Source organism: Diuraphis noxia, unplaced genomic scaffold (genome assembly GCF_037042655.1).
Source record: "Diuraphis noxia isolate RWA-SAM2 unplaced genomic scaffold, SU_Dnox_SAM2 contig0004, whole genome shotgun sequence".
Lineage (NCBI taxonomy): Eukaryota > Metazoa > Arthropoda > Insecta > Hemiptera > Aphididae > Diuraphis > Diuraphis noxia.
The window spans coordinates 57,248,564-57,265,027 of NW_028301714.1; the positions used below are offsets into that span (position 1 = coordinate 57,248,564).

Consider the following 16,464-nt stretch of genomic DNA (forward strand, 5'->3'; position numbering starts at 1 on the left):
TGAACTAGGATTTTTGGTTAAGACCCAGGTTAATTCCTTACTTTTCGGTATGTACTTTTTGGTATTCCTGAAAATTCATTTTAACTGTTACATATGATGTTAGAGTGAATTCGTAATAGCGTAATAGAACCAGTCTCTATACTCCTAATAGAAATACCAAAAGTTAACACAATTTAGAAGATAATATTTTCTGTGTCGTACCCATAGTGTTTTTATTTGTTTGATATCATTAATAAGAAAAAATTAATAACACTTTTAAAAATCTGATATTTATAAATTTTCCAAACTTCAATAACTTTTGATATATTGGTCTTATTGAAAAAATAAAAACGCTCCAACATGGTTAAAATTCTCCTTTTCTTCATGTTGAAAATTTAGTTTCTTAGTTATAACTTATAACTATAGACTTTCGGTTCTTTCATGCGTGAAACAGTTTTTGCTATGTCACGCATTTGTAAGACGGATACAACACATTTGGGTATCACGTCCTCTTAAAATTTAATTCCATCCAATTTTAGAAGTCAAAGATTACATTATGTCCCTCTTCCTACCAACATTTTTCTTCCAAAAACTTTTAGCAAAAAGTAGTAAATAGGTTAGGCTTAGGGTTGCAGGATCTCCACTTTATTTTCTATTAATCTAGTAGAAAAATGTTATTTATAAATATTATTTTATCTAAAACTAAGAGTTTTTTTTAGTTTATGAAATATGAGTGATCTCTTGTTTCAGGATCAATAACATATTTCTAATGAGTGGATCTTTAGGTCTTACATATTTTTATTGGCTTTATGCAACATAACGAGAATAAAAAATGTGGACAATTTGTCCATCACAGAGTTTGCAGGAAAAATTTTATTTTGAACAATAAAGCATATTTTGGACATTAGAGAATACATATTATATATATTCTATTATTGTTCATAAAAATCATATATTTTGTTAATTTCTAGAGTTGTGATTTTTTCTAGGCCAAAAAAACTTTTGGTTAAAATAAATAAAATTTTCAAAGCTTATAAAAAATAATGGCCACCGATGTATATTTAGTATTTTTTTTTAACAGTTATTATAACAACATATAAGATATAAGTATATAACTCATAAGAAATAAAAAACCTTGTATAAGATTTTCATTTTTTTTGATCGAGTGAAGAATTAAGTGTAAACATGACTATTAAGATGGCTATAAATAGCTCAAAAGTGTCTAGATATTTTGAAAATACTTATACAGATAATAATAATATTTTTCAGTGAAAATTTCAAATCTCTTTTTTTTCATATTGTCTACGACATTTGCCTTTTTCCTTTTCTGTGGTATTGAATATCTTGAAAATTTCAAATTCAAATGCTCATAAAGAATAATTCATGTTAATTTCCGGTAGATCACCTAAGGTAGTAATAATATAGTGCTTCTTAAATTACATTTTAAAATGTAAGCGTCACTGCGTCAGTAGTCCAGCGATTAGAAGGAACTCGTTCCCTTGATTTCATCCAATTTTCAGGAACTTAACGTGAACGTAATATTTTTCGTAAAGGATCATATTGCAATTTCGTTCATTTTTAGAGGAACATGGAAGATTTTATTCTCCTTTTATTCTTATGTATTATATATAGGGAATTAAAATAATTTTTAATTCAAAATTTTAATTATTTTTTAATTATCAACTACTAAAATGCATACATGTCATATTTCTACTAATTATAATTTTTAATGTTAAGTATATATTATGATATATGTATAAGCACATATACAATGGAAAATTATTAAATTGTAAAATGGCATATGCTAACACATTATAATAGGTAAAATAAAATTGAACAGACTTTTAGATATTAGCGCGGGGGCAAACTCTTCTATTAAGTGAAAAAAAATTCTATAGTATGCTGTAGTTTGCTTACCGGGAGGAGTAATTACCAAATTGTCCCTTAACTCTATTTTAATACCCCTCTAGGGTGCTATAAATATATTTGTTTATAATTTATAAATAATATTATTTGAATTGAAAATTTTTAGTTTATATACTATAATGGTAATAAAATCAGTTCCGTCTCTATATTTCGGGAAAAATTGAAATGACAGATGTATTTTTAGACAAAATATAAAACCAAATAGTAGTAACGTCGAGAGATCTATAGTATTTATAGATCATATTTAGGTAATATACAAATATACAATCGTCAATGTTCTAATGAATATTTTCATGTTATAATCTGGTATTTTAACCAAATAATTATTATTGTACACAACGGGGCACGGGGGCGAAATAATACTTTTGCGATCGCCCCCTTTGCCCCCGCGGATTTGGCGCCTATGTATGGAAATTGGACATCCCCAATGAAACCATTGCCGTAGACAAAAATATACGATTCTATATTCTACGATCACAAAAAAATAAGAAATCGGCACTTTTTAAAAGCAACGGTAAAGCGTGTGGCTTTCTTATATTCCGCCAGAGAAAATATTTTATTGTCGGAAAAGGTCTTTGCTGCCGATGAGAAATCTACTTCCCAGTTGCACATAGAAATATTTTGACAAGGCTGTCTACTTCTCTTTGGTTACCATATCCGTGTTCTCCCTGTAGCCCAGGGATCGGCAACCTGCAGCTCCAGAGCCGCATGCGGCTCTTTAACGTATAGTCGTAGCTCTCTGAAAAATACATCAATATATCAAGACTATTGTTATTTTAAAAAATGGCAAAACACTTCAACTAAGACTACAAAAATAAGGTTGTTAGATTCCTGGATCAAACAACCTGTGCAGCTGTCTGAACATCATGGTTTAGTAAATTTTTAAAAGAAATGGCTCTTTTCTACGAAAAGGTTCCTGACCCCTCGTTTAGCTAATGCATGAGCACCAGTCATCTCAGTAACAAACCTCTCGATACCGAATGTTATACGATCGACCACTAGACTCCTTACGACGAGCAAAACATCAGTGTATCACATATTTATATAATAAGATATATTTGATCAAATTCACAATCTCGAGAGCCCTCTAAATACCTGGACTCTGGAGGAAGGTAATAGCATAATTTTTATATTGGCTCAGGTATCATTCTCCAGCACTTATAAGTTGTGAGTGTAAGAAAACAAGTTTTTAACTTTAACCTACAATGTTAATATAATTATTGATTTGAGTCATTTTCACGGTGAAACCTGAAAGCGCAAATCAATCTTTTTTTTCGATAACTCAAAAGCGCAAAAATAAATTGTAAGTCTATAGTCTGTATAGTCATCTGCAATACATAAATTTAGACCTAGTATAAAGAAAATAATTTCCAGATTTAGAATACTTGATAACAGTTGGCTTCAAATTTTAAATTTATTTTTGAGGTACCTACTCATTATTATATTAGTTTAATTTTAATATATTTATTTATTTATGAGACTTGTTTAACTAATTTAAAATAATGCTCAAAATTATTATTTTTATTTTTACTAATTTTTCAAGCTAATTTCAATATCACTGTAAATGCTTAATTAAATATTAATAATAACGACGATTTTAATAAAATAAACATTTTTTAAAATTGATTTGCGCTTATGGGTTATTTATTTTTGCGTTTTTGGGTCGTGTTTGAGTCATATTTTGCTCTTATGAGCTACAGCCCTACAGCCCATTTTCATACTTATCCTAGGTTTTTGCATTTATGCAAAAGAAATTTGTATTTATATTTTCATGAACTAGAAAAAATGTATGTATGAACTGTGAGTTATTCTTTAGTCGCCTATAGAGATTGATAAAATAAGCTTTAAGTATCAAGTATCAAGGTCCTAGGAGTCCATTAATACAAGTTGTATTAAAAATGGTCCAGTAATTGTTGAGCTTTTTTTTACTTCGGATGCAATCATCAACCTCCATTAATTATAGTTATATAACTCGACTTCGGCCAAGATAAAATATATATAGGTGTAGCTGGCGTATCTTGGTTTTAGATTGTTGGTGTACCTCAGTTTGCGTGAAAAAATTGGGTTGGTATACTTCATGTTGTGTACGAATTTTACCGTGATTGACAATTTGCTTGCGATGTGTGTATAGTATTTGGTATACGTCTTATGTAGTTCAAATTACTCTAATCTTTCCTGATATTCCCAAGAGAAATTTGAAATTTTCACAAAATCAGTTAAGTAGTTTTTGAGTACCTATGTACTGAGTGTCCCTCGAGGATTCATGAAATAATGAATATCATATTATTTTTTTTATTGGACTCGCATAGACAGAGGCTACTTATATTTTATTTTTTTATTTTTCAAAAAAATAAAGATTCCTATTTTATAGAGTTTATCTTAATGAAAATGTTGACCATTCAACATTTTATTTTCATTAATAACATGATTTTTAATAATTTTTAATTTTATTGATGACTCGGCGAGTCCCCCTCTACGGATGATAAGTATACCCTACGGTTACGGGATACTCTGTATATATAAGCTACAATGTTACAAACATACATTTAACTCTCTTATGTTTATTGAGACAAAATTTCATTATTTTTTTTTCTTTATTGAGATTTTAACCTAAAATTATTCTTAATTAAAATAATAAATCTTTATTTTATGTGTTTATTTAAACGCATTGATTTGATGCATACTTTTACCACTTATACCCTCATCTTGGAAACCGTTTAAATACAAAAAAATCTCTCGTAAATCGTTCTACCTGATTCAATTAGGAGTCTAAACCATCAAACACACACATAAAGTCATAAAATGTCATCAACAGCAATCTAGCAGTTTTGTGGCCTGGTGATGATTTAAAATGGCCTGCAGCCGTTAAAATAGATGTTAAATAGATGCAGAATAATTACAATTCTAAAGATTTATAATTAATTGTATATAACATCATAACTACTCCATTTTTTCAATACAATATTATGAACAATATAATTTTACAATAAGAAAAAAATATTAAATACCCCAAAAAAAATCTCTGTTAATTTTTATTAATTATTTTAATTATACTTTTTATTATGACAACTATAATTCGTTTATTTAGCATTGGTTTTTTTAGAGATTTAAAATATTGAAACGAATCCAGTTTAGTTGTCTAATGATAGCAAAAAACATTTATTACAAATAGTAGAAGTCTAGATTCTAGAAGTCTCACCCCCCTATAGTTTTTGAACCCCAACAAAGAGATATTGACAGAAAAAAACTGCTGCTGCAGTAGTGCAGTGCTGCGTACAGTCATACTACCATGTTTTGTGCCCTTACAGTAGCGAACCCTGGCCAAATGGCGGGTACACGCGCATGGTCACTGACCCCCGAACAGATGCAGATTTCAATGATTCTTATCAATTGATAATGATAACTATTTTAGATAACTCGAATCCTCGCTATGAATTATTATAAGCTAACAAGTTTCAACTTTTACAAGTGCGAATTAGTGTATTAATAAAATCTCATGATGCTTGAAAACTTTAAAGAAATGAGTAACTTAAACGCTAGTCGATTAGTATTAAATATGGTCCAAGAAGTAAATCAAAATTTTTTATCTCAGTTTTTTATTTTTATTTAAGGTTATACCGCGAATTTGTTCGTTTTTTCCTTTTGTTATTGTTGTTATTCTTCATTATCGAAAACTTCGACTATCTGACTACCGTAATTCGTACTTCGTAGGCTCATAGCAATAATAATTATTGACATTTTTTGTCCGTGTCAGTTGGTCAGTTGTCGATCCCTCGTTTATTAACCATCATCGGATTACATAGTGTTTTTAGTTTAATTTATTTGTTATTGTGTTTTACTGTAATTAGTATTATTGTAACCAAAACCGTATACCGTACAGATTTTAAATTATTAACTCCATAATTTGGATAGTTTTTCATATTTTCATGATCAGATGCGATTGAACGATGCTGTTATTGAATATCATCCATCGAAATAAAGACGAGTGCTTCCTATTAATACTGGCACTTTTGCTTTATTACGTGATGATATTTTTAGAAGAAACTGAGAAACTTCGTTAAGGAGGTAGCTATTCACTTTGAATTGTGTTAAGTATAAAAATATTAAGAACAAACCAGAAGAAACGATTTAAAAAGTTTTATATAAACAATTATTTATATTGGTACCATTATTATATTGATAACTTGTTTTAAATTTATAATTTAAACTAATAGATATCTACATAGTTAGTTGATCATGTTCTTGATCATTAATAGTGAATACCTATTTTAACTTATCTATCATTTTGAATTTTCTATAAGACTTTGAATTAAGTATACCAATATTTAAAATTATCTATTCAAAATGTTTAAGTTTTTAATGAAAAAACTATGGACAGTTTTAAATTAAAAGTTAAAATATATCCCACAAAATCAGAAATACCAAAAAATATAAAATTAAAATTAAGAAGCTCATTACTTATAATTTATTTAAATTTTGCCTAATGTTATGTCCAGACACTGATTCAAATGATATCTGCTTTCATGTTTTTTTAAATAGTTATTTCAGTTAAAATTTAAACTGAATTGTATTTGATTGAATAAGAACATAATATATTAAGCTTGTAGCAAAAAAAAAAATCTACCTGTCATCACAAATAAACAAACTATCTAAGTTTAGTTTTATCAAATAATATATTATATATATTTATAGCCAAGTCACTAACGCTTCTGACCTTCAGCCTCAACTGCATTTGATATTATGTATCTAGAGTGGTCTATTTGTGAAAGAATGTGAGATCTTCTAGTATATTTTAGGTTTATCATACTCCAATCTGTTTAGTAACAATTTATATCATTATGCAGGTCAATCTAAAATATAATTTTTTAGATCCGTTTAGTGGAGCACATATTCAAAATATTGAACGTTTATGGAAATCGGCTAGAGAGCAGGATAAACAACACTTGGGAATTCATCGGTCTATGTTTTCTTCATAGGTGAATTTCTATGTCATCAAACAAACATAAGTATTAACTAAATATTTTATAAAATAATAAATTTCGTTGTCAAATTATTATCTTCTTAATAAATTTGTACCTGTAATTATTTACATTTCAATATTTTATATTCATTTAAATCTACCCATTTATCGTTTCAAAAATAGTAGGTAGTTCATTAATTTAAAATTATAAGTAACAAATAACAAAAGTCAAAAATAAACCACAACTTAATACTAAATAGTTATGGTACGAAAATAGAATCAAAATATCGGCAGGCAGCCTATTAATTACCGAAGTGCAGTCATTAAAAAGTTTTAATTTTTCTATAACAATAATCTATGAATAAAACATTTTATTATACATTAACATAAGTTATTTAGGCATAATAGCTATATGTATTTTTCAATATAAAATTAGTTTATTAGTCAATTTTATATAAACAATCTAGTGTTCTTATTAAAAAATAATTATTTATTGTTTTGATTTCAAAGGATTTCTACATTAATTATTCTAAGATGTTTGTTGAAGATTTAGTCAAAGGATTTTATGACATTATTTCAAAAAACGTAAGTATATATATATTGTTAAATATTATTATTTATTAACTATTATAATTTATAAATTAATTAAAATTATTTCTTACATAATTTAATTACTTAATGTATATATGTATTTTTTTTCCAATTATTAAATTTAAAACACTTTAGTATATAAAATGTCTACATTATTTATAAGATTAATGTTTTGTAATAAGTAAAAATATCTGATGGATACATTAATTACTTTTGCACAAGCTTATTAAATTAATTAATCTTTTTAAGTAATCAGTATATGTTTCCCATTCATGTTTATATTTTATTTTTTAAATTATTAAATTATTATAATATTATTTACTGAACTATGTTAATAGGTTAATTATGATAGTATTAATTGTTCATACATTTTTTCTTTTGTAGAAAATTTTGATTTTGGTTAACTATGATGTGGATGCAATTTGTGCTGTGAAAATACTTCAGTGCATATTACGTTTTGACAACATAGTTTATGTACTTGTACCAGTAAAAACTGTTACAGAGTTAAAAAAAGCTTTTGAAGAACAAAAAGTTGATGTAAGCACTTAAGAATTATTTTTTTTCAAGACCTCATGTGTTTAAATATTAAATATTTTCAGGTAAAATATGTTGTGTTAATCAACTGTGGTGGTACTTTAGATATAATAGAAATATTAGAACCAGAGGAAAATATTACGTTTTTTGTTGTTGACAGTCATAGACCTACAGATATATGCAACATTTATAGTAGTTCTCAGGTATTTTATTTCATGTGAATCTTTATGTTACAAATACAGTGGAATCTTAATAATATATATATATTGTAAGGTGAGGGTTTAGGTATTCCTTTGAGTTATCGAAAATTTGATTTATAGAGGTTCCCGCTGTATTTGAAACTATATTTTAAAATTGTTTATTATATTTCAGGTTAGAGTTCTAACTCCTCCTGATGATGAAGAAAAAATTCCTGATTTTGAAGACATTTTTAACGAGAATGAAGTAATTTTTTTTTTGTTTATTAATTAGAGTAATACTACATGTTTTATATGTTTAGTCATCAGACGAAGATATCGATACTGATGACCTGGATGAAGAAGAATCTGATATTGTTAATGTAAATAGCGTTGAAGAACAACAAAACAAAAGAAGAAAACTTGATCAAAGCACACTAGTTAAAAGAAGGGAAAGAAGAAGGTGGGAAGAAAATAGAAAAAAATTGTTATTCGATTATACTCAATTTTCGTATTATGGGCGTTCGGTATATATATTTTAATGTTCTGAAATATTTCCTCATTTTAAAATATGCATTTTTGATTAATAGGCTGCAATGTTAATGTTTGATCTTGCTTGGAAATTACACAGAGAATCTGTTGATTTATTGTGGTAAATAATTTATTTAGACATTATTCTATCTTTATTATTTAATGATTTATGAATTTTTTCATTTTTATCAGGTGGGGAATTGTTGGTGTGACTGAACAATACATTTTGGGCAAGATAGAACGTATGCGTTATCTTAGAGAAGTAGAATTAATAGCTGGGCACATTGGTCGTATTTGTGATTCCACAGTTATTAATGACGATGAAGATAATATGTCACAGTCTTCAATGCCTAAAACCTCAAACACTTCTACACATCTTCGAATTGAATCCGAAAAAGAGTAAACTATTTGGAGTTAAGCATATATTACTAAAATATGATATAATTAATTTATTAATTACCAATTTTCAGTCTACTATTGGCTTTATACAGACATTGGACAATTGAATGCAGTCTTCGATATTCAATGTTTACAGCAGTATCTTTGAAACTTTGGACTATTAAAGGCGAAAAAAGACTGAAACAAATATTAGCAGAAATGGGGTAAAGCCAAATCATTTTCATTTTAACTTCACATATTGAATTGTTAGAGTTTCTACATTATATACTATGTATAGTTTATGCAACTAACAGTAGTCATGAGTACCAGTAGAAAATTCAGGTATTTGGGGGCTTAATACAAATCTGTGGGTTACATGTCACATCATTTTTATGATCCCATAAAAAATAAAATTGATATTATGAGTCAACTGGGATATCATATAACATTCTATTAATGTGGCACTGACAAGTACATAATATATCAAGTATGAACACTTAAGTGTATAGTGTATCACTTATACTCACTTTTAGCAACCACGGGGCACAAATAGTGTGACTCGCTTGACTTCCTACATTATTCAACCATAGCAGACAAATGATAATATCTTGCGGCATCAAAGATATCTCTCTGATTGTAAATATTATTAAGATATCATAATAGTTGTCAGTTCTAAGCTTAAAGCCCAATGTATTCTCGTAGCATAGGCAACTCTATTAAAATATATAACATCCCTTGAAGCAGATTTTCAGGCATTTTCAGATCGCCTTCATCCCAGTTCGCATAATAATTTTATTTTTAAGTATATTCTGGCTTACAACATTATTTTATTACATTTAAGGTTACCTTTAGCTGAAAGCCGTCAAATGTACCATTCAATGGATTTGAGTTTACGTAAACAATTTTATGGTATGATGGAAAAAATTTCCAATACCCATAATTTATTGCAAATGACTTATCCTTCGTTTATGCTACATCAAGGATTTAAAACGAGATATCAATGTGCTGACTATGTTTATTCAATGGTAGCTACATTAGAAACCAATGTAAGTTGATTAAATTTTTATAATTTACATTTTACACTTAAATTGTTATATTGTACATTTTCTGTCCTCTCATTCTTGTAGTCTCGTGAAACTTCACCTACACAGTGTTTTTATAATACAATGGATTCGTTGTCTAGGTAAGAGACCACAATTAATAAATTGATAATGTATTTCTAAATCAAAAATAATTATAAATTTAATTTTGTTAGATCGAAAAAAGATTTTTTAGATCAAGGAATAGAAAAAGCCAAGTGGATTTTGTCCAACATGTTTAGGCATGTCCAAGCAGCATTGGATATGAGACAAGTTATTTTGGCTGGACCATTTTACTATTTAATTGTACAAGAGGTATTACCATTTATTCCATTGGTCTGTGGTGTTACACTACAGTGTTGTGATAATTGACTTCACAATTATTTTATTTCTCTTTAAAATTATTAAACTTGTTCATAGGGTACATTGCATTCTCAGCACTATTCCAATCCTCACTGCTTAATTATGTTAGCATCATTTGCTTTAAGAGCTCAAGTAGCATCATCACGAAAAATCAAAGCTACTCGTTTGCCATTAATTGCTTCAGCAACTCTTGATTCAGATCAAGATACTTGCTTAGTAGTTGGTATCCCTCCTATCAGCGAGTCAATGCCTAGAAGGTCAGTTAAATTATATTTTCATTTTTAGTAATTACTTACGATGTCATTATTTTTGATAACATTTGTAAAACTACCAAAAGTACCCATGTGATAATTTGATCTCAGTAAATCAAAAACATTCACAAAAGTTTAACATAGCATTTTATTAATAGGATGATTGTCCATAGTTAATTGTGTGCATAGACATAGTAAATAGTCTATGTTATGCATCACAATAAATTCGTCAATTCATATGTATTAAAGGATAATATAAAAGAAAAACCTTAATTTATAATTTAAATTTATTAATTAATAAAAAAATTACAGTATGTAAATAGTCTTCAATCTAAAGTGTAATATAATTTAAATGTTTTAGTTTTTTTGGAAAAGCATTTGAACAAGTTTCCAACAAAACGAATATTGAAGTTTCATTGGATTACTTTGATTCGTCTATTGCAAAAATGCAAATTAAAGATCGACCAAAGTTTTTTGATGCCCTGACATCATTACTTAGTTGACATTTGACAAATAATGTATTTTATTAAGTATTTATTGTTCAAATTTAACATTATGTAAATTAGTAAATTATGTTTTTTAATTATAGGCACAATAACATTTTTTTTTTTTTTGAAAATTGTTTATTTCATTAAATAAAATATTAAAATAAGTAATATAATTTGTTTAATTGAATTGTTATCTGAAAACTTAATTTTTTTTTTAGAATGGTATTTTGTGTTTATACATTTTAACATTATATACTGCATCAGATATTTGAACCTAGAAAAAAAAAAATTGTTAATATTTTGTATGTAAAAATATGTAAAGCAATTTTCCTTATAAATTAATAATTATCATGTTTAGAGCATATAATTTTACTATTTTCATAAAAAATTATTTATTTGCAAACAAATGAATACATATTTTTATTAATTGTAAAAAACATACCATCAATAGAATATACATAAATATAACCCAATACAAATAAAAAACGGTATATCATGCTTGTGTTATATATATTTGTTTATATTATAAAGATCTTAATATTTAAGGTCAATATAACTAATACTTTTTCATTTAATAATAATTTCATTAATAATTTTATGCAGAAAAATATAGTAATAAAAAGGTAATAGATAAAAAATAAATACCTACGATTATTTTGATAAATAGCAATATTATTTCTTAAATTTATAAATTGTTTATATAAATATTCATAAGTAGGTACCATGGGCAAATTTTTGCCAATACATAGAATAACACTTGATTTATAGATAAAATAACTAATTAATTATTTAATTTAAAGTATACAACTTTATATTGAGATCTGCCGTAAAAAAATGCAACATAATATTGAATAAAACTTCCCATAAATAGGTTTTGTTATATATATTAACACAATTCACTGTATTTATTTACTTCAGATATTTTATTTTTTATAAATACCTCGTTTCATATAAATACCTGACAAAAAGTCACATGTTAATTTTGAAGATCTGCAGACTTTCGAATGATGAGTAAGCACTTTTTTGAAATAAAGCGCCCAATATGACCATTTTCTTCTGCTATGTGATAATTTACACCATAGTTGTAACAGGATTTGTTATCAAACAAATATTTTTTATGGATATTTTTTCTTTTGTTTTTATTTTAAAATTAACATATTTATAAGCTTTACCCCGTTCTTGTTTTAAATAACACACCTCATCAATATCATCGCGTTTTTAAAAATCAATTCCAAATATGCTTTAACGCGATAAAATAAAAAGTATTTACCTGAATTGAAATGTGTCTTGAATAAAATTCTAGTGATCTCTACGACTGTTGCCATTATGCCCTGTATTTAAAAAATTTAAAGGTATACATTTATCTTAGCTAATAACTATCTAAAAAAATATTACCTCTATGCCTATGACTATTAGAAGAATGACGATCACTGCGACTTCTACTTCTCCGTCTATCTCTTTCGTGTCGTTCAGATTTTCTATGAAATTATTTTTTATTTATATAAAAGTTTGATTAAATGAAGTAAACAATTTTTTTTCTTCTTTTGAACAGATCTTATATTACCTATCAATTCGATGATGGGATCGGTCTCGAGAGCTTTTAGATCTCTTGTCATTATTAGTATCACGACTATGTCTATCTACGTCTTTAGATTTACTCCTATATTAAATTAAAATTCAAATATAGTTAAGGTTCTGCATTTTAAGAGGAAAAATAAAATACCTAGTACGGTCCATGCGTTTTTTCCTTTCTTCTTCGCGTTGTTTTTCTCTTTCTTCTACATATTTTTTTCTTTGCTCTTGTATTTCATTCACAGCATTTTTTAATCGAGCATAACCCATATGTTGTTTTCCCATCAAATGATCATCAATACGGGACTGCGCATCGCCAACAATTAAAAAAGCTCCGCATACTTCACATACCTCCATTTGTTTTTCTTGAGCAGCAGCTAGTTCATAAGTCTTAAATGAAAATGTAATTACATAGTATAAAATATTGAGCATATAATTTAATTCTTTCAAAAATAATTACTTGTGACCAATGGATACTCTCATTTTGCTTTCTTAGGGTATCCCGTTCTTCTTTTAATTGATCACAAAGCTTCATCAGTCCCTGAGCTTCTTCAACATGTCCACGAATACCCATTTGTTCAGCTTCTTGTACTAACCCATTAATTTTTTCTGACAATAATTTAATTTGCTCTTGATTTTTCTGACTTTGGCTATTAGAATGGGACACCGGCTACAAAACATTAAATCAAAAAGTTAATTAATTATATTATTATTAACTAATGTTAATTAAATTATATTTCCCAAAGCTATTATTGTATAAAATTTATTAATAATAATAAGTCTAAATTTATAATCATGTAATAATAAATAAATTATAACCAATATTAGATCAATAATAAAAATCCTACAGTAACCAAACTAAAATCACTTCTTATAATAACTAAGATATTTTGATTTAATTATTAGCTAGTGCCGATAATTTTCTTAAATTCTCATAGGATATTTAAGATAATTGAGAAATTGATTTTGAAATATTATGTAAATTGTTATAAAAAAATGTATAACATATTATTAATAAAAATATTTGTCATTCCTCATTAGTCATTGGCATGATCATTTGTTTATATTAAATTATGCATTCAAATGTTAAGAATCAATAAAATAATTTTTATAATTGTTTAGTTTGAAGAATTTAAAAGAATGTAAGGTATATTTTTGTTTACTGGACACCCTTTATTCTTTATGCTATAATGTATGAAGCTAAGCATGCTGAAAACATGAAAAAATTAGAATTTGGAGGTTAGACTTGGTTTAGAAGTTAAAAGTTATTTGAAGTTCAAGAGCCAAACTAAGTGGTTTTTGATTTTATTTAACTGAGAGCCAGGTATAAATGAAAACCTACATTTTCAGTGAGCTATACTTTTAAACCTATATCCGACCACCAAATTCTGATCTACCCATAGTTTTCAGTATGTTTATTGCTTAACAACATATATATATACATACATACATACATACATATAAAATAAGGGTATCCAGTAAAAAAGAAAAGTTTTGAAACTAAGAATGACCTAACACAGAAGAAATAATAATTACAATTATTTAAGTATAACAATAATATATATTAAAAACACACTACCATATTACAATACAAATTGAAGACTTATCACCCACATATTTACACAATTGAAGCTAAAATCTAAACTTAGTTATTACTTTAATAATTAAAATATAAAGGGGGGGAATTATTTAATGATGTACCTCAAAAACCTTTGACGTGTTTAAGATTCAAGGCTGTAAGCGCCGCATCCATGATCAACAATACAGCATCCGATCACAATCTGCCTTTTTTTAATTACCTATAGAATACGCTAACAACTTTATAGGCCAATGAAATTATATATTTCATTTTTTTACTGTTTATTATTATAAACAATGACTGTAAATAGGTTATTTTTAATATTGTTTAAGAACTTACATAAAAAAAAATGCATGTTACCTAATTAATCATAAAATAAATTTGGAATACTAACCGTTTCAGTTTTATTCATAAGCTCCAACCTTTGTTTTCCTTTTTCGATGCGGCGCTCAACATCATTTAATAAACTAGTAGCAAATGCCACAAATTCATCTTCATACTGCATTTTGGAACGGCTACTAGCTTCATTATATTGAGTTTTAGCTTCTTCGCAATGAACTTTTGGGCAAGCTCCAAGATCAGCACGAGTATTAACAAAAAGATCGTGAGGACAAAATTTAACCATAAAGTATTTACAAAACTGAAAACAAAATATATATATATAAAGCATAAAATAAATATAAATTGTTACCTATGTGTTAACTAAAAGGATAATTTAATTACTTATTAAAAAATATGGCTGAAAACAATTTATTTCTAAACTAATAGGTAACAAAAATCTAAAATGGCGATTTTTTGTATTAATCTAAAAAAATTAAATTCTAAAATATAATTCAGATATCAAAAACAATAAATTTAAATATAATTTATCCAAAATAAAAGTATTTAGTACAATTTAAGCAAAACCTCACTCGAGATTCATAAGTTCTATGAATCACCCCACACTCACTAATTAATAATTTACCTTGAGTAACACATGAAAATCAGATAATTAACTCTAATCCAGCATTTTAATTTAGAAAAAGGTCTCAAACTCTCAAACCTTAGAAAAATTCAAACAGTTCAAACTTTGAAGACGATTAAATGTGAATTTGAAAATTTAAACAATTTCAATAGTTCAAGCATACATAATAAGCATGAAATGTTTTATAATTTGGTATGGTTAAATTTTTAAATATTCAAAACTTCAAATAAGATAGTTTTGATTTAAATTTGTAAAAACTGAAGTTTGTCCTATTCCTATTTTTAATAGTTAAATAGATAAATAATTATTAGGAGCAGAGTATCTGAAATTTAAAATGCTTTAGGAAGAAATGTCAAGTTTGTCAAAATAACTGAAGATAACCTATTACTAGGCTCAAAATTTATAAAAAATTATTACAACTTACAATATTATTTTATCATAAGAAAATCACTTAATTATTATAATTTTATTAAATAAATGCATAATTTGAATAAATGTTCAATAAAAAAAAAGGTTTTTGTTGACATAGCAACAAATCGTAGTTAACCAAAATAATTTACCTCAGGATCTTCCCAATGTACGGGTTTCTTTTGAGCGTTCGGACCATCATTTCGATTTCTCCCCATGAGTTCATCAAGTAACGCAGCAGCTGCCGATACTGCCATTATGTAACAGTTTAATCAATAAAAAACAATCGTTATTAATTATTATATTGCAGTGCAATAATCAAATCGATTGAATGTAGGAGTTCGAAAGAAAATGTATTAACGTGCTTAAATTGTACAAATAAAAATAAAACGTTTGATTTCTGATTTCAAGAAAAAATAATAATTCAAGAATTTAGAAAAGTAAGAAACTATAATTGCCAACGGGTAAACGGGTTACGGTGTCCACAGTTAGTACTGTTAGTAGCAATTCGCAATGGCAAAAAATTGTTATCTACAAAATGTTGCTGGTTGAATGGTTGAAAATGTCGAATAATGATATAAACTAGGGTTTTAGACTTTTATAGTTTCATTATATTATTGTAAATGGTGATAACGGTTTGGTAGCGTTTTCCACTCATACCACCATAGACCAAAGTACGTGTGGT

The 16,464-nt window shown here is 26.9% G+C and overlaps 2 protein-coding genes across 2 annotated transcripts; one reads left to right on the forward strand and one right to left on the reverse strand.

The window, feature by feature from the left end:
- The first annotated feature begins 5,322 nt into the window (after positions 1-5,322).
- On the forward strand, positions 5,323-11,429 carry LOC107165947 (cell division control protein 45 homolog). The gene is made up of 16 exons (XM_015514396.2): positions 5,323-5,970; positions 6,598-6,677; positions 6,750-6,881; positions 7,376-7,450; positions 7,841-7,993; positions 8,056-8,193; positions 8,363-8,434; positions 8,490-8,693; positions 8,757-8,818; positions 8,890-9,096; positions 9,168-9,299; positions 9,917-10,121; positions 10,203-10,258; positions 10,331-10,469; positions 10,575-10,774; positions 11,130-11,429. The coding sequence occupies exons 4-16, from the start codon at positions 7,400-7,402 to the stop codon at positions 11,269-11,271; spliced, it is 1,761 nt and encodes a 586-aa protein (XP_015369882.1). The 5' UTR covers positions 5,323-5,970; positions 6,598-6,677; positions 6,750-6,881; positions 7,376-7,399; the 3' UTR covers positions 11,272-11,429.
- LOC107165921 (luc7-like protein 3) lies at positions 11,038-16,377 on the reverse strand. The gene is made up of 8 exons (XM_015514358.2): positions 15,932-16,377; positions 14,802-15,047; positions 13,289-13,498; positions 12,980-13,218; positions 12,821-12,916; positions 12,652-12,734; positions 12,527-12,587; positions 11,038-11,530 (listed from the first exon to the last, which is right to left on the reverse strand). The coding sequence occupies exons 1-7, from the start codon at positions 16,034-16,036 to the stop codon at positions 12,556-12,558; spliced, it is 1,011 nt and encodes a 336-aa protein (XP_015369844.1). The 5' UTR covers positions 16,037-16,377; the 3' UTR covers positions 11,038-11,530; positions 12,527-12,555.
- Positions 16,378-16,464: the final 87 nt, after the last annotated feature.

Coding starts and splice junctions, on each gene's coding strand:
- LOC107165947 (XM_015514396.2), top strand. CDS start 7,400: ATGTTTGTTGAAGATTTAGTCAAAGGATTTTATGACATTATTTCAAAA. Junction 9,097..9,167: donor CGAATTGAATCCGAAAAAGA/GTAAACTATTTG, acceptor ACCAATTTTCAG/TCTACTATTGGCTTTATACA. Junction 9,300..9,916: donor CAAATATTAGCAGAAATGGG/GTAAAGCCAAAT, acceptor ATTACATTTAAG/GTTACCTTTAGCTGAAAGCC.
- LOC107165921 (XM_015514358.2), bottom strand. CDS start 16,036: ATGGCAGTATCGGCAGCTGCTGCGTTACTTGATGAACTCATGGGGAGA. Junction 13,219..13,288: donor AGAGTATCCATTGGTCACAA/GTAATTATTTTT, acceptor TTTTCATTTAAG/ACTTATGAACTAGCTGCTGC. Junction 12,588..12,651: donor TAATAGTCATAGGCATAGAG/GTAATATTTTTT, acceptor TTTTAAATACAG/GGCATAATGGCAACAGTCGT.